This window comes from Mus caroli, unplaced genomic scaffold (genome assembly GCF_978045245.1).
Source record: "Mus caroli unplaced genomic scaffold, Mus_caroli_1 scaffold_12, whole genome shotgun sequence".
Classification (NCBI taxonomy): Eukaryota; Metazoa; Chordata; class Mammalia; order Rodentia; family Muridae; genus Mus; species Mus caroli.
In genome coordinates this window covers 62,323,739-62,346,429 of record NW_028227267.1, presented here as the reverse complement: position 1 = coordinate 62,346,429, position 22,691 = coordinate 62,323,739, and the positions used below count along the sequence as shown (strand labels likewise).

Below are 22,691 nucleotides of genomic sequence, written 5' to 3'. Positions count from 1 at the left end.
ACTAGGAACTAGCCCAAGAGAACTAATGATGAGAGAGCCCAGACCCCACTACTCAAAGCAGCCCCATCCGTAGTAGCTGCAAGTGGAAACAGCAAGCACACCAGCTAATGACTGGGTAGGTAGGATCCATGACCCATGCCCTGGAGGGTTACTCAGCCATGCAGAGTAGTGAAGCAATGGACCCTGTCCCCGCATGAGTGGATGTTAAGCAGAAGCCAGTTACAAAAGCCACATACCATGCAATTCCATTTGTAGAGAGTGTCAAAACAGGTAATCCAGAGGGAACTTAGATTAGTGGCTGCCAAGACACAAGGGAAAACCAAATGGAAATGCAGCCGGTTGGCTTTCCTCTAGGGCAGTGAAAGTTTTCTGATACTGGGATGGTGGTGACAGTTTCACAACTCGATTATACTAAACCCGTTAAAGTGTGGACTTTAAAGGGGCTAATCCTAGGGTGTGGCAGATTATAACAGTCCTTGTGAAAAATCACCACAATAATTTTAATGTAAAATTTTACTTTAAAAGCTGAAATTGGCTTCACATATGAGGTCAGAGGAAATGGAGTTAAGACTCCCATCACTGCTTTCATGCAGGCGCCTCTAAGGCTTTCTCACCACAGTTCACTAAATACCTTGTGAAACCATTTCCCTCAACCGCAACTCCTAAATTTTTGTGGCAGTTCACGTGACTCATAGTTTTTCTAAAGCTGGGCTCTCCTTTTATTTAATCTTTATCTTTAATTGACAAGCGATGCGTTCTGTCATGCATAACGGGTTGTTTAATATCTGCTCTAGAACAGTCACGTCCAGATAACTGACAGATGCTTGACCTAACATAATCATCGTTTTACGGTGACAGCACATGACATTCACCCAACATCTTTCAAGAGCATATCATCACTGATTATAGTCACTTTGCTATATAGTAGGTCCCTTGAAACTCATCTACCACTCTCTAGTTGTACTTACCACAGAAGTAAACAGAATCAATGCATTGGAAGATGGGGCTTTTTGTTTTGTTTTGTTTTGTTTTTAATAAAGAGGACCTCTTGTTTATAAAATTAAAATCGCTTTTTCATTCTGTCTTTGTCTGTCTGTCTCTGTCTCTCTCTCTCTCTCTCTGTCCATCCTTCTCATGTCCACTGCCTCAGTCTCTTAGCCATTCTTCCATACTACCTCATAGATAACTATTCTGGACCTCATAAAAAATGAGCCCCCCACACCACCCCACCCTGCTTATATTATTTTACCATCATGTTCTTCATGTTGCTACAAATAAGTTGATTTCACCCTTTTGTGTGTATCTAGTATCCCTTATATGTATGTGTCCTTCGTGTTCTGTGACTTTCATCAACTGATGGATACTGGGGTTGACCCCATCTTTTGGCTCCTATAAAAATGCTGCTGTAAACATAAGTGATTTTTATTTTAGGATGGGAGCCTTTATTCTACCCATAAGCCTCCCTGTATATTTATAGCCTTGGGATTGCACATCGAGAAGGCTGGGTGAAACATAGCAATAATATCTTTTAAAGTTCACTGCTGTTTGGAAATGTGTCTACACACAGTTGTTTCTTTTTACTGTGTGTGGCTTTTGGTGTGGGAGTTTAACCTTTGCGGGTCAGGCTCTTGAGTATAAGATGCAGTGAATGGCTGGAGCTGTTTTGTTTTACAAGCTTCTTAGGATCCAAGTGTGATTCTCAGCTTGTGGAGACTGGAGAGGACACTGAACTCACTGTGACCTCTATGATGAACTAGAATACGGAAAGGTGCTTTCATGTACGTCAGCAGGGTGTGTCACTGCTGAAGATTTCTTGGGGTCTGTTGAGATCCTAGAAGCTATGGCAGAATATGAAGTGAAGGTGTTTGTGTGTGCTTCCTCAGGACAGAACCCATCAGAGACTGCAAGAGGTCTCAGGAGACAGAGGGACCACTGTGGTCCAGGAAGGAATAGGGGTCTCCATGGCATGAGTTTCCCTGGGGCTTGTGCTGACAGTGTGTGGTATGGCAGGCAGCTGAGCTTCTCTCCACCTTACCTGTCTGATGTTGTGTCTGTGTGCTCTTTTTTAAGGAGATGGTGACATTCCTGGATAAACTGGTGAGTCATTCCTTCATGATGATCTCTTTGGAGAATTCCGTGTGGATCTTGGTAATGAAAGGAGAGCTGGATGCCCTGGAGGGCTGACTGTTGGTGACTATGAGCAGAGAGGACCAGGAGAGGGGAGGCATAGGCTTTAGGTAGTGGCAGGGGCTGGGATCTGTCCCCAAACTAAAGATAGCCAAGAGAGGTTGGAGTATGTCATTTTTGCTATTCATTCAAGAAAAGGGAGGTAAACCCCTTTGTTGGCTTTCACCCAGAGAGAGTAACCTTGAACATCAGGGGAAAGTGTAGGGAAACCAATTTAAAGCTTTTATTTCACAACTCATAAAAAAAAAAGTGAGTCCCTTCTGACAAATCTCAGATCATTATGCGATGATGACATTGTTGGGAATGTCAAATTCAGTCAAGGGAATGAAAGCCAGTGGCCACCGTGATCTGCAGAGTGTGAGTACTCCCCAGACTGCTCCGCCATGCTCTCTGCCTCACCGCCTTAGGCTGGAATGGAATGCACTGCTGGATGGTCTGGAGAGGACGGATGGTCTAGGCCAGTAGCAATGGACGGAGAGAACAGGGAACCATGGAGCAGTGGGGCCTAGCTTACTAACTGGGTATAGGATGAAGAGGATGATGGCTGTCTCCACTCCATGAGATTGAGTCAAGAAGTGGGGTGTGTGTGTGTGTGTGTGTGTGTGTGTGTATGAGAGAGAGGGGGGAGGGGGAGGGGGGGAGGGAGAGGGAGAGGAAGAAGGAGAGGGAGAGGAAGAAGGAGAAAGAGGGAGAGAGGGGGAAGGAGAGGGAGAGAGAGAGAGAGAGAGAGAGAGAGAGAGAGAGAGAGAGAGAACACTCATGGTTAGTCTCCTGCCTTTAAGGGGATTAATTCAAAGCCTAGTCGTTTGTGGAGACTGAGGAGGGGAGGGAGGATGTGTGAGAGGTGGAGTTAAGAAAGGTGCATGCCTTCGAGGGGCTCCTGGGGGTTTCTGTCAGTGTCACTGGACTTGTCAAGGAGAGCCTTTGGTTCTTCACTCCCCATCCCAGAAATCCATCTTCACCGTGTCTCTTCTTGTTTCTCTAGGGAATCCCTCAAGCAGTGTTCATTGGCCATGACTGGGCTGGTGTGCTGGTGTGGAACATGGCTCTCTTCTACCCTGAGAGAGTGAGGTAAGTAGCCAGGTGCACTCAGGTTTACTAGGCTGGACTTAGAGCCCCCAAGAACTGCTATGGGCTTCTCTGTAAAATGTCTAGACAACAGTATGTAATAGGGAAGGTAAGTATGCTAAGCTACTGAGCTCCTAGGAACAGTCTCTGACCTAATGATTGACAAGGTACAAGTAATTCAGGGACAGAGTGTCTTGTGGGAGCTCAGGGATGACAGGAGTGGGTGGATAAAGAGGCGATAGAGGGTTCATAGAGTCACATCCTTAAGCAGCAGGAGATAGTTCACCCTGGTCAAAATTCAGAAAATGTGGCCTTTAAGTGGACACTGTGGCACATGCCTGTAATCCCAGCACTTAGGAGGCTGAAGCAGGAGGATTGTGAGTTCAAGGTTACCACAGGTCACAGGGCGTGGGGGAGAGACAGGACACAATTTCTATCCAAGACCGAGTGACAAATCACATCATTTCCTAGGCTTTGGTTTCTTCAACTACAAGGCTACAACTAGAACTTGTAGCCAGACCCACATCCTGAAATGTTCTGCAGTGTGCAGCTCCCGTAGCATGGCATGGTCACCACCACAGACAGCATCCAGTCATTATTATCCAGGCTCTGCTGGGAGCTTTTGGATGGCCTGGACCCTAGCAGGTGAAGTGGACCTCGTGGCCACCCACAACTGAGCTGGAAAGCTGCAGTCAGTGCCCCTGTCTCAGGGGCAGGTGAGAGGGAGATAGATAACAGCCTCTGCACGCCTCACCTAATGCAGTCATTCGGCACATGGTGATGTTTTGAAGAACAGAACCAGAGAGTGCTTCATTCGGTCGGCCTCTGCCCTCTTCACATGGTGGAGTTACATCAAAGACTGAAATGAACCAGGCATTTCCTTAAACATATACATCAGCCCTCATTCCCTGTCTCTATCGGATTACCTAGAGACAGGGTGTCTCCCTGAATCCTGGCTTTTTTGGCTAGGCTGGCTGAGGAGTTCACTTGGGATCTGCCTCTCTCTGCTCCCACAATGCAGGAGGTTGCAGGCACTTGTAGCATGCCTGGCTTTTTACATGAGTGCTGGAGAATTGAACTCACATCCTTATGTCCTCATGTTTGTAAAGCAAGTGCTTTTACCCATTGAGCGAACTCTCCTGATTCCTCGTAAAACACTTATAAAGTGAATACATTACTGCTACACACACACACACACACACACACACACACACACACTCCTTCCTTCCCTTTTCCCCCTGTTTCATTTAGACTGAAAATAAGAGTTTGGCTGTTTATAGATCCAGACTCACCAAAAACTCACCAAATAAACATATAATGCTGTTGAAAATAAACCAATGGGAATATAGCCATGAGCATGATATGTGGTTTAAAGGTGGCTGTTTATATTGTTTTACTCAATTTAATCCCTTCCCAGCAAAAATTTGGAGCATTTTACTGGCCAAAAGGAGTTTTGCCCAAATAGCAGACTTGGGTGAGGCATCCCAGCATGCCCTGGTCTCCAGTTCCCCCTGTGTTCTGTCTCAGGCTCCCTAACCCTTATTTCTGTAGCTATTGCTTCCTATCCCTCCCAGAAAAGGGTGTGTGTGTGTGTGTCCACATGTGTGTAGATGTGTCTAAGGCAGGTAGGTTTTAAAAAGTTGCAATTGAGTTGGGGAACCCACTGGGTTAGGAATCAGAGTTCTAATACCACTCTCCCACCCACTGCCAGAATGAGACTTTGTGTGTGTAATTTTTCCCACTTGCGCTTCGCTTTTGACCTGAAGTGTTCTTTCTGAGTTGAGTCTGACTCCTCAACAGGCTTGTTGTTTTAATGTTTCTTATTCCTGCAGGGCCGTGGCCAGTTTGAACACGCCATTTATGCCACCAGATCCTGATGTGTCTCCCATGAAAGCTATCCGATCTATCCCAGTTTTCAATTATCAGCTGTACTTTCAAGAACCAGTAAGTGTAGGACACCGGGAGTGGTGTCAGTGTTGTTGCCTTCCTCTTCCTCTTCCTCCTCCTCTCCTGCTCCCTCCCTCCCCCCTTCCCTGTCTCTATCAGTTTATCCCGGCCTCTTAAATATTCGGAAGCATTAGGTACAAATGACTTTGCAAACAGGCTTGGGCATACTGACCACAGATCTAGTGGGTTCTTTGTGAGTAAGTGAACATTTCTCTGTGTCTGTCTGGGTGGCCCCAGGCTGAGGAGCAGGAGACAGTGCCAGGCTGGCTCCTGCTGCTTCTGTGCTGTGTGGAGCAGGGTGCTGAGTGCCCACTTGAATCTGCTGCTCTTGAGCTCTTGCTAGGAACCTTGTACTCTGCTCACTGACAACGGAGCCTTGTCAAACGGCACCGACTACTAAAGAGTTCCACAACCGGCATGTTGGAGTGCCGGGTTGTTCTAGCACAAGTTCCACAAAGATGCTTTTCAAAGACAGCCTGGACTGTGGTCATCCTCGTGATGGGGTCTGACACTACCTTGGACAGGGACTTTCTGAGAACACCATGAGTTGCCTGATTAAGAAATAACAAAGAGTCCATCCCTAATACACTCTAACCAATGAACTGCACAGCCCAGCACCAGCTAAGCTGTACTGTGGCAAGACTTCTGAACCAAGCAGGTACTTTGCTTGCCACTTCCTTGGCTTAGCAAGTCTAGAGTTCTCCCATGCCACCTTCAGGAATCCCCATCTCCTTAAGAAGTCCTGCTTTCTTACACCAGTCCCAAACAGCTCTGCCTCCTTGATCCCACATTGCTATGGGTGTGATCCTGGTTCACCTTGGGAGCCAGAGCTCACTTGGCTCTTGCAGCATTGGTGGGTGGCCCTGGGGTACAGTAGGGCTGAACCAGTGTTCTCAGAAAGGAGGATCCCACAGTCACAGGCATACAGCCATGTGGTGACCAAGGTCCTGAGCCCTTGGACACTTGAAGAAGTCATCTTTTCTGGTTCTGCACACTGTGCCCCTTGAGGTAGGATGACTCTGGACCTGTGCCCTTGCAGGGAAGAGGTGGGGACATGAATCATCCTCTCCATGCTGAATTTGCAGTTGGAGAATTTTTTTATTGTTTTTATGAAAAGTCATGTCGGCTTGTTGATTACGAGCCCACTCATTTGTAGGATGTAGTTACAATGGAGAATCAATGGACGCCTTCTGTAAGGTGATGAATGTCAGGCAGGAAACAGCAGTGGGAGGCTGTAGATCCACAGTGATGGATGAGAGCCTGCCTGGCCTGTGAGTCGACCTTGGTCAGGATTCTTATTTATGGTGAGCTGACCTCGCCCCAGAAGCAGCTGCTGTTGATGAGTACATTTCGGTGTCAGGGATGTTGACGAGACCTCCACAGAGCTCTGCTGTGGTGCTTAGAAGAGTAAACAGATGTCAAGAGCTGGTGAGACTCAGTTCTGCCCACCCAGAGGAAAGTCCAGCATGCCAACAGAGAGAGGGAATAAAGGTGGCGGCCAAAACAGGAGAAGATAAGAGGGCTTGTGTTTTTGGATATGTAGGGAAAGGCTGCCTTTGAGGAAGGGGGCATCTTCACAGTGGATTTGGGATGGTTGGTTTTGTTTGTGACATTCTTGACTCTCAGCCAAACAGAAATAGAAAGCAGGGCCTGGAGTAACGCTCTCTTTTCTCTCCCTTGTTCCCTTTATGTTCTCCGTCTCATCCCACCTCAGGCTGCTCCCCAACCCCACACACACCTTGCCTTGCATCATCCTTATTTTTTCTTCCCATTGACAAAGCAAAGTATTAGTAGGTGTTCAGAAAAGGCTCAATGAATGGAAAAGAGGGCAGGTAGGAGTGGCATTAAGGAAGGACTATGAGTCAGCCACGCTTTCAAAATCTTCTCTTTTTTTGGTGTGCCCCTGGGTATCTGGTGGGAAGTTCACCTCCTTTTTCATGTGCCAGCAAAGTGGGAAAATCCTTTAAGCCATAAGATCGCCCTTGCTATCTTGTCCCAGGCAGCTGTGGGAACTGTATGGTGTCATCAGTTGTGGCCAGTTTTGACTAGGGCTCTCTATGCCTCTGTGGCCCAGTCAGACCTTTGGCTTCTGTTCTGCATCAGCTCTAGACTTCATGTTTGGCTGAAGCTCATGAGGATATGGAGGAAAAGATGCCTAGTGTATGCAAGGTGGTGACCTTTGCTGAACTGGGCAGGTACTATCATATGTGTCTGGGGTACGGGTCCATTTGAGGATGTTGGTAAAATGAAGTCTGGCTCTGTGGAGCTGCTAAAGACCTGCATTCTAAGCACCTCCCCAGGTGAGGAGAAGCCTGAAGCAACAAGATCCATAATCAAGTCTCTAATGAATTGTTGAGGATTTAGCAAAAGTTACAGTCTCTTGTCTGCAAAAGGTCATGCACACTACCCAGTTCTGTGGTAATTCCAAGATGTCCTAGAATTTCTGAAGGCAGCTGTCTTAGTTAAGGTTTTACTGCTGTGAACAGACACCATGACCAAGGCAATTCTTATAAAGACAACATTGAGTTGGGGCTGGCTCACAGGTTCAGCAGGTCAGTCCATTATCATCTAGGCAGGAACATGGCCGCGTCCAGGCTGGCATGGGGCAGGAAGCGCTGAGAGTTCTACCTCTTCATCTGAAGACTGGCTTCCAGGCAGCTAGGATGAGGGTTTTAAAGTGCAAGCCCACACACTTCCTCCAACAAGGCAACACCTCCAAATAGTGCCACTCCCTGGGCCATGCCTATTCAAACCACCATAGCTACCCTAAGTATACCCAGCTGTTTTGCTAGAATTCCCCTCTCTCATCTCATTGGCTTGGGGCTTGTTTGCTTAGATCAGGCTGGCTAGTATTAAGCTCTAGGGATCCACCTTGCAAGATCTAGGCTTGCAAAAGTGTGCCACTTCATTCAGCTTCTTCACATGGGTACTAGACATCAAACTATGGTCCTCACTCTTGTAGTACAAGTACTACTAACTGAGCTGTCTCTCTAGCCCTCCTGTGGGAGAGGCATGTCACATTCAAGGTGCAGTGTTTGCCACGGGACTCATCCTCTAGGCTAGCAAGGCTCTTTCCTCAAGCCAGAGTACCCTTCCTCTGTGTGCACAGTCAAGTCCTGCTCCAGAGTTCTCTCCCTCAGTAGAAACAAGCTGTTGCCTTTTGGGCAATTGGGGTCAACTATCACTTGCTTTACGGTCCTTGCTGCTTATCTGTGAGGTGTTTGCTGCCTGCCCAACTCCCCCACGAACTCTTTAGCACATTGTGAAGTTAAATAGTATTTACAAGATGAATTAGTGAACATGAACACTTTCCAAGAAACACCAGAAGCAATATTTCTGATATTTGACTATATTTGAAATGGACAGCCCCTCCTCCACATTGCAGGGGTATCTCTGTTTTGCCATAAATAAGCTCCTAATTATGTGTGTTAAATTTAAAGGATGATACAGAGAAGTAAGTAGAGGAGATGTTGGAGGTATGCACCTCTGTGCTCCCCTCTACCTACTTGTTCCTCATTCCTGCAGCCTGGCATCCGGACCACAAGCCGTTTGAGAGCTCATCGTAGCCTATAATAGATAAGCAATTATCTGTAATAACACTCTCACGAGACAGAAGAACCGGTAATTTATCACCACCAAGGACATGTGTCCCAGCTCCTAACAAAGGAAATCAGATCTCCTGTCCTTAGGAAGATAGCCTTCTAAAAGTCTGTAAGGATTTAGGACCAAATTGAAGAAGATGGTTGAAGTTCCTACAGTCAATTGAGAAGCATCAAAGGAAACTGGGGACAGAGACGTCTCGCTACTTACAGTCTCAGAGCCTGGCCACCACCTTAAATCTATATCAGCCTCTTTGATTACTGCAAGTCAGACCTCATAGTAGGAATCTGGGTATTATCCATAGACCCTGTTAGCATCTTATATTCTATTTTAACCTTCTTCTAGCATGCATATCACAATAAAAAAATCAAGGAATGTAATTCTAATAAAATGTTAAATGGGCTAGATGAATTAGAAGCTAAGGCCTCCTGGCCTTTGGTCAGATGGGAGAGGGCTACAGTTTCCAGGGCATCTGGAAGGGATCTTTAATTTTGCTTTTTCTTGACTGTTTTAGGGAGTGGCTGAGGCTGAACTAGAGAAGAACATGAGTCGGACTTTCAAAAGCTTCTTCCGAGCCAGTGATGAGATGGTGAGTGGTGGAAGATGGTATGTGTGTGTGTGCGCGCATGCGTGTGCGCGTGTGTGTGTTTTATAACTTTGGTTTGTGAACTTATCTTTAGTGACATTTAACCTGTACCACCCTGTTTGTTTGGACTTCGGACCTGCTCTCTTGGGCGGTTCAGCATGACTTGTACATTCTGCTGGCAGTCCCAACCCAGGCTCACTTCTTTGCTTCACACCACAGGAGTTTCCAGATCACACGAACTGTGTAAATTCAAATTCACATATCTGCCAAGGCAGGCCTCTGATGGGATTGTATGGACGCCTTTTGGTTTGCTCTTAGTGCTTTCTGTCTGCCTACCGTGGGACGGCTTTCCATTTTACCTTTGCATGGATGCTTCTGCACACTAAGGAGCCCTGGGTTGTCAGATTTTCTCTATGGAAAGACAGGGAACTGCTCCTTCTAATTCTTCCACTGTCTGTAAGTCTTAGCTTTTGCTCCCAATGGTTGGTGAGCCCAAGCCATCACTCAAACCTGCAAGTGCCAGCAGCAGCTATGGATGGGAGTTTCAGCCCCGCCTTCTCTGACCCTGAGAGGCCCCTTTGCTGCCTTTCAGGTTTATCCTGTGTTCTAGCATGGCCTCAATTGTTATTTTATTTTACTCTCTATGGTTTCAGTTATTCCTCGCTAACCACGATCCAATAATGTCAAAGAGCAAATTCTACAAGGAAGAAAAGTATAAAGTTATAAATTGTGTGCCACACTGAGAAGTATAGTGAAATCTCACACCATCCTGCTGGTGTCACCATCCCGCTGGTGTGAATCTGCTCTGTGTGAGACAAGGGTTGGGTGGGAGGTGGGGGTGTCTGTAATTAATTATTACTGTTTTAGCATTGGCTGTCATTTCTGACTATCTTGCGGTGCTGCCTCATTTATGAAACAAACATTATCACAGGTGTCTTGTACAGGATATGCAGGGAGCACACAGTGCCCAGTGTTCTGTGCTATCCTTTGGTTTCAGACTTGCATCCCCTATATATTTTAACACATGTCCCCATGTGAAAGAGTTCTTTTGTGGTCCTCATATGTGTGAGCTCTTCTGTACTGAGTCGCAGTCTTCTTGTTTTGCCCCACTTACGACATCCTCTAATTTCTCTTCCCACAGGGTTTCCTCACTGTGCATAAAGCCACTGAAATAGGTAAGAGGTGTCCCTGGGAGGGAAGGGACATTGGAGCCACATCAGCAGAATGGTAGTGCTAATGGAGTCCTGTCCCTTCTGCCCATGAAGAAGCCCTAAGCTTGCCTTGCTGTTCCGTGCTTCAGCGTGCCCAATAAATGTGCCCTAATGATTAATGGTGTTAGCTTAGTGTCTACCCTTAGGGAGCTGAGTGTGAAAGCCCTAAGATGCTTTGAGGACTTGGACAGAGTAACTGGCACAGGCCTCTGATGATGGGATTGTAGGGATGCCTTTTGATTTCCTCTTAGTACTAACCTTTATCGTCAGGACCCCACCCAGGAAGAAGAGTTGGCTGCTGCAGCCACCAGTGTGTGCAAGGCAGATTGCACTAGATCCACCTTACTCTCCACTGGCCCTTCCACCACAAGGTCTTGTTCTGGTCACTGTTGCCACTCATAAGGACCATCTTGGTCACCCTGCTGAGTGCACTCTTTCTGGAGGCCCCCACATCCAGCACAGACCCCACAAATGCTTGTGTCAGTCCTAGCACTGCCTCCTAGCCATTAGTCATTTGTATCTTAATAGCAATGGACACTGACACTCCTACATCTGTCACTATAACCTCTCCATTACTACTGGAAGAAGTGAGTCTCAGAAGGTTGACCTATGTCAAGAGGCCGAGCTAGAACCTGACCCTAGATGTCTTCTCCTCTGAAGAAATCTGCCTCCTTGCCTACCTTCTTTTCTTTTTCAGCCCCTTATTAGTTTGTTGATTCCATGTTCTGAGTGCCTGGCTGGGGAGGCCTGGGCTGGGGTGCTGCCCACAGAGAGCTCAGGGTCATGTAGGGAGCCAGACCAGCAGTAAAGAAGGGAGACATGCAGGTAGGAGGGGGTGCTCCAATAGGACCAGGGTCCAATGGGACAGGAGCACCAGCTTGCTCTCTTACTCCTTTGACTTTTAGCATCAAATCCCAGAGTGGCTGTGTTCTTTGTGTCTAGTGCTGTAAAATAAAAATGATGTGTTTGTCCCCCAGATACTGAATACTTCAGGAGACAACATGGCTTTCTATAATGAGAAGCCCACAGTAGGGCAGATCCCAGCCCCAAGGAACTCAATGAAGAGAGGGCAAATGGGCAGACATAAGGCACATGAAGCCTTTACTCCCAAGTTCAAATGGGGAACTAACAACAGGGAATGGCAGCTTTAGAGCCACTGGCCCACAGCAGGAGAGAACACAGGTTTCTTTTTTGTAGGGGGAATCCTTGTGAATACTCCAGAAGATCCCAAACTCAGCAAAATTACTACTGAGGAAGAAATAGAGTTTTACATAGAGCAGTTCAAGAAGACTGGCTTCAGGTAAGAAGAAAGCAACCCCAGACAGGGTGGAGGGCTGCTCGGCTGGTGGAGGATGGAGGTAGTTCTCCACCCCGGCCCCTGTGAGCACCCGAGTGACCTGTCTGTGATCGAATGCCCCCAGTGCCAGGAGGCCCACAACCTGTGCTGTGTAGCTTCCTTCGGGGGTATCCAGCTTGTTCTTGTGTTTATTGGTTTCCCTAGAAGGCAGAGGTTTTTTATTGATTTGCAGCCGTAGCTCCTCCAAGAATTAGGACAGCTCTGAATTCTGTCCTCGGAAAAGCAAAAGCATGTGAATGAAGCCAAATGTGTCTTCTCATTATTTCTCACCCACCATGCCCCTTCTCGTTGAGTTTCCTGGGGCAGGGAAGTGGCTTCTGGGTGCAGATGGGCTGCCACAAGTTCCAACCTCTGGCTCATTTCTTGAAGATGAGGATATCCTGTAGGGTCAGCTTCTGTCTGCCCCCAAATCATATCAGAGGCACCAATCAGCCTAGTGGCAGAGAGTTCCGGTACTCGGCCTCGCTGAGGAAGTAGGAGCTGTGGACAGGCAGCAAGTGTCTGGGGATCCCCCTCGTGTGTCCTGCAGCGCTCACTTTCCCTAGCATAGTTGTCTCTGGATATCACGGATCACTGTGGACCAACAGTGGCCAGGTCCTGGGTACTCACCTGTGTTACTGTCTGGTCCTCTCCTCAGAGGTCCTCTGAACTGGTATCGGAACACAGAAAGGAACTGGAAGTGGAGCTGTAAGGGGTTGGGACGAAAGGTGAGCACTGTGACCTCCTGCTACACACACACACACACACATAAACACACACACCTCATTACACAGATACTAGACACACACACACACACACACACACACACCAGTCACATACACACACACACACACACACACACACATAAACACACACACCTCATTACACAGATACTAGACACACACACACACACACACCAGTCACATATACACACACACAGGCACACACACACATAAACACACACATCTCATTACACAGATACTAGACACACACACACACCAGTCATATATATACACACACAGGCACACACCTTACACACACATACCCACACACAGTGCCCTCAGAGGCCAGAATAGGGCATCAGATTAACAGGAAATGGAGTTACAGATGGTTGCCAGCTGCCATGTGGGTACTGGGAATCAAACCTGTGTCCTTGGAATAGAAGCCAGATCTTCCACAAGAACAGCAAATGCTCTTAACCACTAAGCAATTTCTCCAGCTCCCAGCATATCTTTTTTAAATCAAAAGGAGTCTTGTCCTTCATCCAGGGATATGTCTTCCTTCCTGGTGCCATTGGATCAGTTTTATGAGTTAACTGAGATTCAGACAAGGTCAGCTCCTCCCACCCTTCTAACACACACACACACACACACACAGCACTGCATTGCTAGATCCAAATCCTGATGAACCATCCCTGAGGAGCTTGGTGGAGGCAGAGACAGGGCAAGGCAAATGTCTTCTCATGGGGTGGGGGTGAGGGCTGTTAATGGCGGGTGCCCAAGACATCCTTCCCTGGGCATAGATGGCATCAGGGTAGCTGAGTGCCAGATTCCCTTACTACCTGTTTCCTCCAGATCTTGGTCCCAGCCCTGATGGTCACAGCTGAGAAGGACATTGTACTCCGTCCTGAAATGTCCAAGAACATGGAAAAGTGGGTAAGGGCCTGACCCTGCACAGTGGGTATCAGAAGAGAACACTGGTGCCCAGAGGAGGACATCCCCAGGAGGCTGGGTGGGGGTTAGGTAAAGATCTGCCCTGACCCACCTTCCCTCCCTTTCCCTACACTGGTAAGGTCTCCCTGTCGTTCCTCATTCCTGAGTAATACAAGGGCCCTCCAAAAATGGACCATGGGAATCATAGTCTCTCCCAGACGGTTTCTGCTGTGCACTGCTCTGACCCCAAACACACCCTATTAGCTTTCTGCTGCTGATCTTCCTGCGTGGGGTTTTCTTTCAGATCCCTTTCCTGAAAAGGGGACACATTGAAGACTGTGGCCACTGGACACAGATAGAGAAGTAAGAAGACTGGGGTCCCGGTGAGGAGGGTATAATTCCCTGGTCACCTGACCTGTGAGCACTACAGGCTTACTTCTGCCCAGCTCAGGTCTGCCAGGACTTTTCAGTCATCCTGCCTTGGTGAGGCTTGGTGGGTCAGACAGTGTGACAAGCCCCTTCTTTTCCTTCCAGACCAACTGAGGTGAACCAGATTCTCATCAAGTGGCTGCAGACTGAAGTCCAGAACCCATCAGTGACCTCCAAGATTTAGCCACTGGGGACACGTTTTAGTTTCTGGAATGCAGCCTGATCTACAACTAGCAGCATCGTTCTTTTGCCAGCCAGTGATTTTCTTTTAAATGAAAATGATGGGATGGGATGTAATTTTAGATCTGGAAGAGAGTGTGTGCCTAATTCTTTTGAGTATGCCTGTGCCATCAGAGAAGAGATCACACCCCAGTAGGGAAGGTATGGGGCAGTCCAGTTTATACCTTTGCAGCCAAACCCAAGCCTGCTCTTTTTGAAGCAGCTGATTGGAGAGGAAGGGCTTTCATTCAATAAAGCTAAACCTCAGTCCTCCAGTTGCTTGTGTTCTTGAGAAGCCAGGAAACTGCTTGGAGAGGTCACTGCTTTCTGAAGGACAGAAGCCTCACATGGGCCTCAGGTAACCTAGACCAGCTCTGCCCGGGAAGCCTTCCTGAAGGATGCTGTGGGTGGTCAGTCCATAATGTTTCTGGTGCACTCAGCTACTGATGCAGACTATTGATCTTTGCTATGGAGTCAAAGGACGTGAATTTCATCTGCCACTCTACCAGTCTCAAGCTGATTTAGCTTTGTTCCTCCTCTATCCCCCTTTACACACATACCCTTTCCTTTGTCACATCTAGGGAGACCCTAGGTCTCACTGATCTTGTCTTCTACACTTGTCTGCCTTCTTTCCTGCTTTGGAAACCAGAATCTCATAGAAGCAGCCTCCTAACTTCCTACAGCACCCGTTGGATCCTCAAAGACTCACACAGACTAAAACCATACTATGAGACCCACCCAGCCTGGCTCACCACCCCTTGACTCCTAATAATAGCTGCTCTCCAGTTTTTCTATCCTCAAATCTTGCACTCACACCAAACGGGCTCTCCTGACCCTCCACCCAAATTGTCTATGCTCTTCTACAGAGTTTCCCAGCAGCCTCCTCAACCAAGCCCCAGTCCGAATGGTATGTCCTCTCTCCTTGCTGCCCAAGCTGAGTACATTCACATACATTCACGTGCATATATACCCTCATTTCAAATGGAGTTCCTCATTTTTATAACCTGTCCAAAGGAACTTGACCCAGCAGGGATCTCAGCCTTTGGTTCCAATGACTGAGCTCTTTGTATTGAGAATCTGCCTCCTAAACCTGGAGACCAGCCAGTATCTGGTCTGTTCCTTCCCTGATGTGAGTTCAGGAAGTATCCTGGTGTCCTGTACCTAAGTTCCCACTGCTTTAAAGAGAACAAAAATGATACCTAATAATACCTAATAGTCAGGTGGTGGTGGTGGTGATCAGTGTGTGATATATATCTCTACATAGCTCTGTGTGTGTGTGTGTGTGTGTGTGTGTGTGTGTGTGTGTGTGTGTGGTATAGTGTTTGATGTATATATCTAGACTAGGAGATGCATGGAGGGACATCTATAGTCAGGTAGCTGTAAAGACCCTTGTTTATACTAAGACAAGACCTTGGAGGGCTTTAGATTCAGTGACACCAGGATCACCTTCATCCTTCTGGACCATAAGATTGAAGGGCTTATTTGCCAGACAAACATGAGACCTGGCAGAATATGTATATGGACAGAAAACAGCATTTTCCTAGCTAGATCTATGCAAGCACATCTGTAAGGAAAACTATGAGAAGGTTCCCCCAAACCAGCAAGGTGCCTCAGGTACTACAGAGCCCAGTGAGTCAGGCCCATAGCATTGCAAAAACAAAACAAACATACAAGCAGGCTTGCAAGGTTGAAGGTCATAAGTGATGCTGGATGGGCAAAGGACTCTAGGTTATGTAAGAAAATTCCATCTTGTCCAGATGATCAGCTCTGGGGAACATTGGGGCCACTGATAAACTGCTGTGGCTTTGGCTTAACTGGGCAAAGAGCAGTTAAATATGGCTCAGGTGCAGTAGTTAAGTAGATTTGCTTGGAATCTTTCCAAAGTTTTTTTTTAACTATAAAACAATTAGTCTCTCTTTTTAGTCATAGAGGAAATAAGTTTTTACTGAAATTTACTTTTATATAATATATTTATATTACAGTTTTCCTTCCCCCAACACCTCCCATCCTCCCCATTTCCCCACCCACCCAAATCCATACCAATTCATTCATTCTTACATTAGAATAAAAATAGTCATCTAAAATGAAGAGAAGAAAAAGAAATAAAAACAATAATTAAAAAAATGATTTTAGTTTATGTATGAGTGCTCTATCTGCATGTACACCAGGACACCAGAAGAGGGCATCCGATCCCATTATAGATGGTCCTGATCCACCATGTGGTTGTGCTGAGAATTGAGCTCAGGACCTTTGGAAGAGGTTAAGAGACAGTGTTCTTCAACCGCTGAGCTGAGCCATCTCTCCAGCTCCTAAAGTGATAGTCTTATTTTGTTCCTACTGAGGGTGTAAATAGTCAGTTTAGTACCCTCCTCCTCTCTTGAAAGAGGCAAGGCAGCCCCATATCCGTACCAGGGGAGGGGAATGGTGCCACCTTTGTGAGCTGAGATGACTCATATCATTTTATTTCCAAGAGAAAGTACCCTCCTCAAGGTGGATCTATTAGACTGACAGAGAAAAAGCTATTGCTGTCTTTCTTAAAGCATGATGAACCCATTGTTTAAGGCCTTGAGAATTGATAAGCTAATTGGTATATTGGTCATACCAATATTATCAGCAGCATATTAATAAAAAAGAGAGCACACACTGAAACTTATGTGTGTGAAGACAGAGTCTCTAAGTATCATAAGAACAGCTATATGTAGGGGTCTGTGGATGTAAGGTTATACTGGCCAAAGGTTATAATTACAACCAGGTTCGAGTTCCAGGACAGCCAGGGCTATACAGAGAAACTCTGTCTCGAAAAGCCAAAGAAGAAGAAGAAGAAGAAGAAGAAGAAGAAGAGAAGAAGAAGAAGAAGAAGAAGAAGAAGAAGAAGAAGAAGAAGAAGAAGAAGAAGAAGAAGAGAAGAAGAAGAAGAAGAAGAAGAAGAAGAAGAAGAAGAAGAAGAAGAAGAAGAAGAAGAAGAAGAAGAAGAAGAAGAAGAAGAAGAAGAAGAAGAAGAGAAGAAGAAGAAGAAGAAGAGAAGAAGAAGAAGAAGAAGAAGAAGAAGAAGAAGAAGAAGAAGAAGAAGAAGAAGAAGAAGAAGAAGAAGAAGAAGAAGGTGGTTAAGACTTAAAAAACAAAAACAACAACAACAAAAACCCACATTCAATGGATCAATGACAAAAGACGTCTTTCGGAGAAACAAGATTGACAAGCTCATAGTTGGAATAAGAGGTGGGTAAAACACTCAATTGATGACTCAGGGACCCAAAAGACATTGAGTAACTGGTACTCCACAGAGATAAGAAAGCACGAGGGACTGCAAAACAATTATAGACCAATAAGCCGGAAGGGGGTGTGAATAAACTAGAGACAGCAGCAACCCAGAAAGAACCCTGAAGAAGCAGAAAACCTGAGGAGGCTAACAACAAGCGATGGTTTCAAATCAATAGTAAGAACCTGCCCAGTGAGAAAGGCCAGGACCAAGTAGCTTTGCTGCTAACACCTATCCCGACTTCTTTTATTTGTTGTTGGGTTTTTTTGTTTTGTTTTGTTTTTTGAGACAGGGTTTCTCTGTGTAGCCCTGGCTGTCCTGGTCACTCTGTAGACCAAGCTGGCCTCAAACTCAGAAATCCGCCTGCCTCTGCCTCCCAAGTACTAGGATTAAAGGCGTGCGCCACCACTGCCCAGCTCCGACTTCTAAAACTACTAGTATCAGCCATTAAACTATCAAACATAAGTGACATCGGGGAAGTCTCCAGACTCATCCAACGAGATCAGCATTAACTACCCTGGTAACAGAAGCTAACAAAGACATAACAAAAACTAAAGACCGATAACCCTAATGAACACAGATATGAAAAAAAAAAAAAAACCTCAATAAAATACTAGCAAAAAGGAACAAAACATCCACATTAAAAAGTTTATGCATCATGATCAAGTGTGTGCAAAGCCAAATACATGAGACAAAAGGGAAATCATGACGAAAATTAGAAACTGTTAGGACCTAATATTAATGAAATAAAGCATCGCTAAATAAACTTTACAATGTGCAAGATATACTACTTAGCTAATGAAGCTAAAGCCGGGGACACGTGGAAATTGCTACATTTAAATGAGCAGGAGGAAAAGAAGGTTTTGAAACTATATAAACTTCCATTTTTAGGAGCTAGAAAAAGGACAAATCACATCCAATAAAAACAAGAATCAAGTCAACAAAATAGGGAAAATAGTAACATATAGAGTGAGATCCTCTTCATAATTTTTAAATTCAATAACAATTGACCATGAGTAAAGAGAAAAATCATGTTATCAAGACTATTTTGAGAAGATCATCTATGTGGAAGGCCTTTAAAAGGTTGACATGGGAGAGGGGGATGCTAATATTTTTACAAATAGACTTAAGGGTGGGTAGGGGAGTGGGTGGGGGAGCGTGTGGGGGACTTTTGGGATAGCATTGGAAATGTAAATGAAATAAATACCCAATAAAAATATGAAAAAAAAACTCAGGGGAAAATGGATAAAAACCTTTCAGAAATAAACTGGCTCACACTAGCATAGCTGGAAAGAGACTGGGTATTTTTTTTTTTTTAAGAAATTAGATCGACAATAAAACCAATCCTCTGTCAAGGAAAATCCCAGCTCCTGACCCTTCTGTTCACAAATGCTGGGGAGCAGGGGGACCCCACAGTATTGCACAATGAGACTGCTGCTCCGGACCCTCGGCGGGGCAAGCACGCATCTGATACAAAATCCTGGTGAGTTTAGTGCAGCCAAAGAAAGCTGCAAGGATCTCACTGAATTTGGAGACAAAGATTCTAAAAGGAATGTGGGCAAATCAATCCGGGAAAATGTAAAAGGGACAAAATCTAACGGGGACACAAGTTTGCTTCAATAGTTTAACCCACAGCATGGGCTGAAAAGGAAGAACGTCCTGTGGCCAGCTTATTTATGCAGAAAAGGGATTTCAGTAAATTGAAAATCCATGATAAAATCCATAGGAAACTCCCATCAGGCTGAAAGAAAGGAAGACTTCTGATTGTGACAAATGGTATCAACAGAAAACTACCGAACGCAAAGAGGAAACACAGATTTTCACAGCCATTGCTGACAACAAAGGGATTCTATCGGGAATGTGTTTCTAGCTTCCGTGTACAGTGAGAGAGAAGCGAAGCAGCCCATTTAAAGAAGGGGCCAGCATCACAAGGAGGCAACTGCCAAAGAGGTAACTGTCCATGAGGCTATTTTTATGTATGTATGTATGTACATATATATTATATAGAGACATATGTATACATATTATATATAAATATATGTGTATGTATACATGTACATATATATTTGCCCATAAACACAGAAAAGTATTACCCACCAGGAATAAACAAGTTCAAAACAAAACAAACAAAATAGGGAAAGTAAGGATAGACATTTGTTCTCGTTACATTCTGTCACAGTAACAAACACCATGGCCAAAAGGAACTTAGGGGAGGGGGGGGGGCATTTATTTGGTGCACACTTTCAGGTCACAGTCTCTTGGGGGAAGTCAGGGCAGGAACTCAATTAGACACTTAAAGCAGAAACCATAGGGAAATGCTGCCTACTGACTCACTCCCAAGCCCATGTCTAGTCAACTTTCCTATACAACTCAGGACCAGCAGCCTAGGGAATGGTGCCACCTACAGTGGGCTGCACCCTTCTACGTCAATGACCAGTCAAGACCGCCACCCCACCCCCAGCAAGATACACCACAGCCAATCTTATCTCAGCAATCCCTCAGATTAGACTCCCTTCTGAGGTGACTCTAGGCTATGTCAAGTTAACTGAGCTAACTAGAGCAGTGCTGACAGAGAACCTAGAATCTTCATACACTTCTGGTGGGATGTAAATTAGGAGCACAATCTTGAAGGATTCAGAAGTATTTACAAGACATACTCTTCCATCTGGTAACTTCCCCCTGGGAATAAATTCAATATTAAACCAAAATCATACACAGGGGTGTTCATAGACAATACCTAACACATGGTGATGTATTCAATGTGCTGTATGCACCAACAGGAATCTGCTGTCGAGAATGGAACCCACCCAGGGATCTAGATGTGAAAGAATACAGTGTTTCACCCTCTCTGGGAAAAGCTCGAGGCAGACAAAACTGGTCTGTGATCGTGAGAATTGCCAGGGAATCAAGCAGGAGGTTTGATGGTCCGGTGACTGACCTGGGTTGTAGGTACACTGGTTTGCCTCCTTAAATGTTAGTCAGACGCCTATGACTGGCACTATCCAAATATATGCAAAGTACTGTTTGATACCAAAACATTTTTGTTATTAAGAGAGTCAAAAAACAAAACAAAACAAACAAAAAAGAATTAAAAGTTTATGTACGTGTATGGGAACCTTTCTGCTACTCGGCTTTTCCATGTTTCTGATTCTCCGGAGTGAGTTTTGCCTCCTCGACTGCCTATCCTCCCTTTTCCCTTCTTTGGTCTCAGATTTCAAACCCCAGCAAGTCCTTCAAATCTTTCACAGTTTCAAAGCTTTCACGGAGCAGCACAAACGCTTCCGGCACACAGCTGCGCTGCCCACAGCCCTCACCTCGCGCCCCCAACTGCCCTGTAGAGGGCCAACTGCCATTCCCCGGGGCGGGGTCCAGGAGGCCAGGCCATGTGGCTCATCTTGCTTCTGCTGAGTGGGCTGAGTGAACTTGGCGGCCTTAGTGAGTCCCAAACAGAAGGCAGTGAGTAACCACCCGTCTTGGGGCCTTTGGGAGCCAGTCCGCCCTCCCCCACATGTTGGCTTGGGCATCCCAGAATCGCACTTGAACATCCCAGGATCGCCCCTGCATAAGCTCAAGCCACCAACTCACCACAGCTGAAATGCAAAACGGATGCATGGGGCTTTCCCACAGGCCCCAGAACCCTAGGGAAGGAAATATTGGGGGATGGAGTGATCCCAGGCTTGGCTCCTCCAACCCTCCAAAAGTTTTAGATCTTGTTTCAGGTTGATGATGCTTCATGGGATAAGGATGAAGGTTCGTCAGGGTGCAAGGGGTGTGGCTCTGAGAAATGCCTTTTGCACCTTGCAGCTCGTGAGAAATTACACGTGCAAGTCACGGTGCCAGAGAAAATCCGGTCCGTCACAAGCAATGGCTACGAAACACAGGTAATTAACTGCCAATTTGCTTACGAATTAGAAGTCACACGAGTATTTTTCTTGTCGAGAGGTTACCTTGGTATTTCTCATCCATGCTCGCTCAATAGATTTTATACGTGCGCCCTGTTTTCGCCAACATTAACAAGGTTTAGAAAAATCACTGCTGATAATGCGGGATTTCTCAGCCCCACGTCCTTTGGTGCTTTTGAACACTCACAAGTTGACCCGATCCACCAAAGGATCTCTTCCCAACCACCTAGCCAAGTGTGTTTGGAGGAGATGTGATTGGCTGCCATTTAATAGAACTATTTTTTCCACTTTGTAATATGTTCCTCATTAAGATTATTCTTTTCAAACCATCTTTGCTTCTCTTTAAGATTATTTTCCTTAGCGTTTTGTTTGTTTGCTTGCTTGCTTGCTTTTGTTTTGTTACATTTTGTTTTGTTTCATGTAAGCCCTAGAATCGTTTGTGTTTCTTGAAGTAGCAAATCTTTGTGGCTGGGTCACAAATAGTCCGGTCATTGACTGCTCTTGCGTCATGAGCATTTCTTCGTCTGTAGCTCTGAAGGATGCAGCTTGTACATTTTTATAAATCTTTTTGAAAAGAAATGTCTGTGTGTGTTTATGAAACTTGAATCATTAAGTTAAAGGGGCCATTTTAAAAGTGGTTGTTTTGAGCCGGGGGTGGCAGCGCACACCTTTAATCCCAGCACTCGGGAGGCAGAGGCAGGCGGATTTCTGAGTTTGAGGCCAGCCTGGTCTACAAAGTGAGTTCCAGGACAGCCAGGACTACACAGAGAAAAACCAAAAAAAAAAAAAAAAAAAAAAAAAGTGGTTGTTTTCTTTTTATTTATTTTATTTTATTTATTTATTTATTTATTTATTTATTTATTTATTTTGGTTTTTCGAGACAGGGTTTCTCTGTGTAGCCCTGGCTGTCCTGGACCTCACTTTGTAGACCAGGCTGGCCTCGAACTCAAAATCTGCCTGCCTCTGCCTCCGGAGTGCTGGGATTAAAGGCGTGCGCCACCACGCACGGCTGTTTTCTTTTTAATTGGAAAACAAAGATTCTACTTGCAAGGACTCACCAGTATATGCAGAGAACAAAATAAAAAAAGCAACTGTCTCAACTGTAAAATTCAGGACTCAAATTGTCTCTCTTGTTAATGGCTGCAAGTCTATTACCCTGTAAGGAACCTGCTGGCTCCCTTAAAACAAAGAGTTTGTTGTACTGGCTCAGGGACAGAAGGTACATTTATAATTACTAAACACAGTAAGGAAGGCCACTGTAAGAGTGAAGCCAGCCTGGCCTACGTTAGTAAGTACCA

At 45.7% G+C, this 22,691-nt stretch overlaps 2 protein-coding genes across 2 annotated transcripts in view; both read left to right on the top strand.

The window, feature by feature from the left end:
- Nucleotides 1-14,510, top strand: part of Ephx2 (epoxide hydrolase 2) — a 43,057-nt gene extending 28,547 nt beyond the window's left edge. The window contains exons 10-19 of the mRNA XM_021181663.3: nucleotides 2,071-2,097; nucleotides 3,173-3,258; nucleotides 5,088-5,199; nucleotides 9,317-9,391; nucleotides 10,530-10,563; nucleotides 11,797-11,899; nucleotides 12,594-12,663; nucleotides 13,510-13,590; nucleotides 13,892-13,950; nucleotides 14,122-14,510. Of these exons, the coding sequence (XP_021037322.1) occupies nucleotides 2,071-2,097; nucleotides 3,173-3,258; nucleotides 5,088-5,199; nucleotides 9,317-9,391; nucleotides 10,530-10,563; nucleotides 11,797-11,899; nucleotides 12,594-12,663; nucleotides 13,510-13,590; nucleotides 13,892-13,950; nucleotides 14,122-14,200 (726 nt within the window). The 3' untranslated portion in view covers nucleotides 14,201-14,510. The remainder of the gene's footprint in view (nucleotides 1-2,070; nucleotides 2,098-3,172; nucleotides 3,259-5,087; nucleotides 5,200-9,316; nucleotides 9,392-10,529; nucleotides 10,564-11,796; nucleotides 11,900-12,593; nucleotides 12,664-13,509; nucleotides 13,591-13,891; nucleotides 13,951-14,121) is intronic.
- A 6,334-nt stretch (nucleotides 14,511-20,844) lies between these two features.
- Nucleotides 20,845-22,691, top strand: part of Adam2 (ADAM metallopeptidase domain 2) — a 50,783-nt gene continuing 48,936 nt past the window's right edge. The window contains exons 1-2 of the mRNA XM_021181627.2: nucleotides 20,845-20,947; nucleotides 21,296-21,372. Coding sequence (XP_021037286.1) covers nucleotides 20,875-20,947; nucleotides 21,296-21,372 — 150 coding nt within the window. The 5' untranslated portion in view covers nucleotides 20,845-20,874. The remainder of the gene's footprint in view (nucleotides 20,948-21,295; nucleotides 21,373-22,691) is intronic.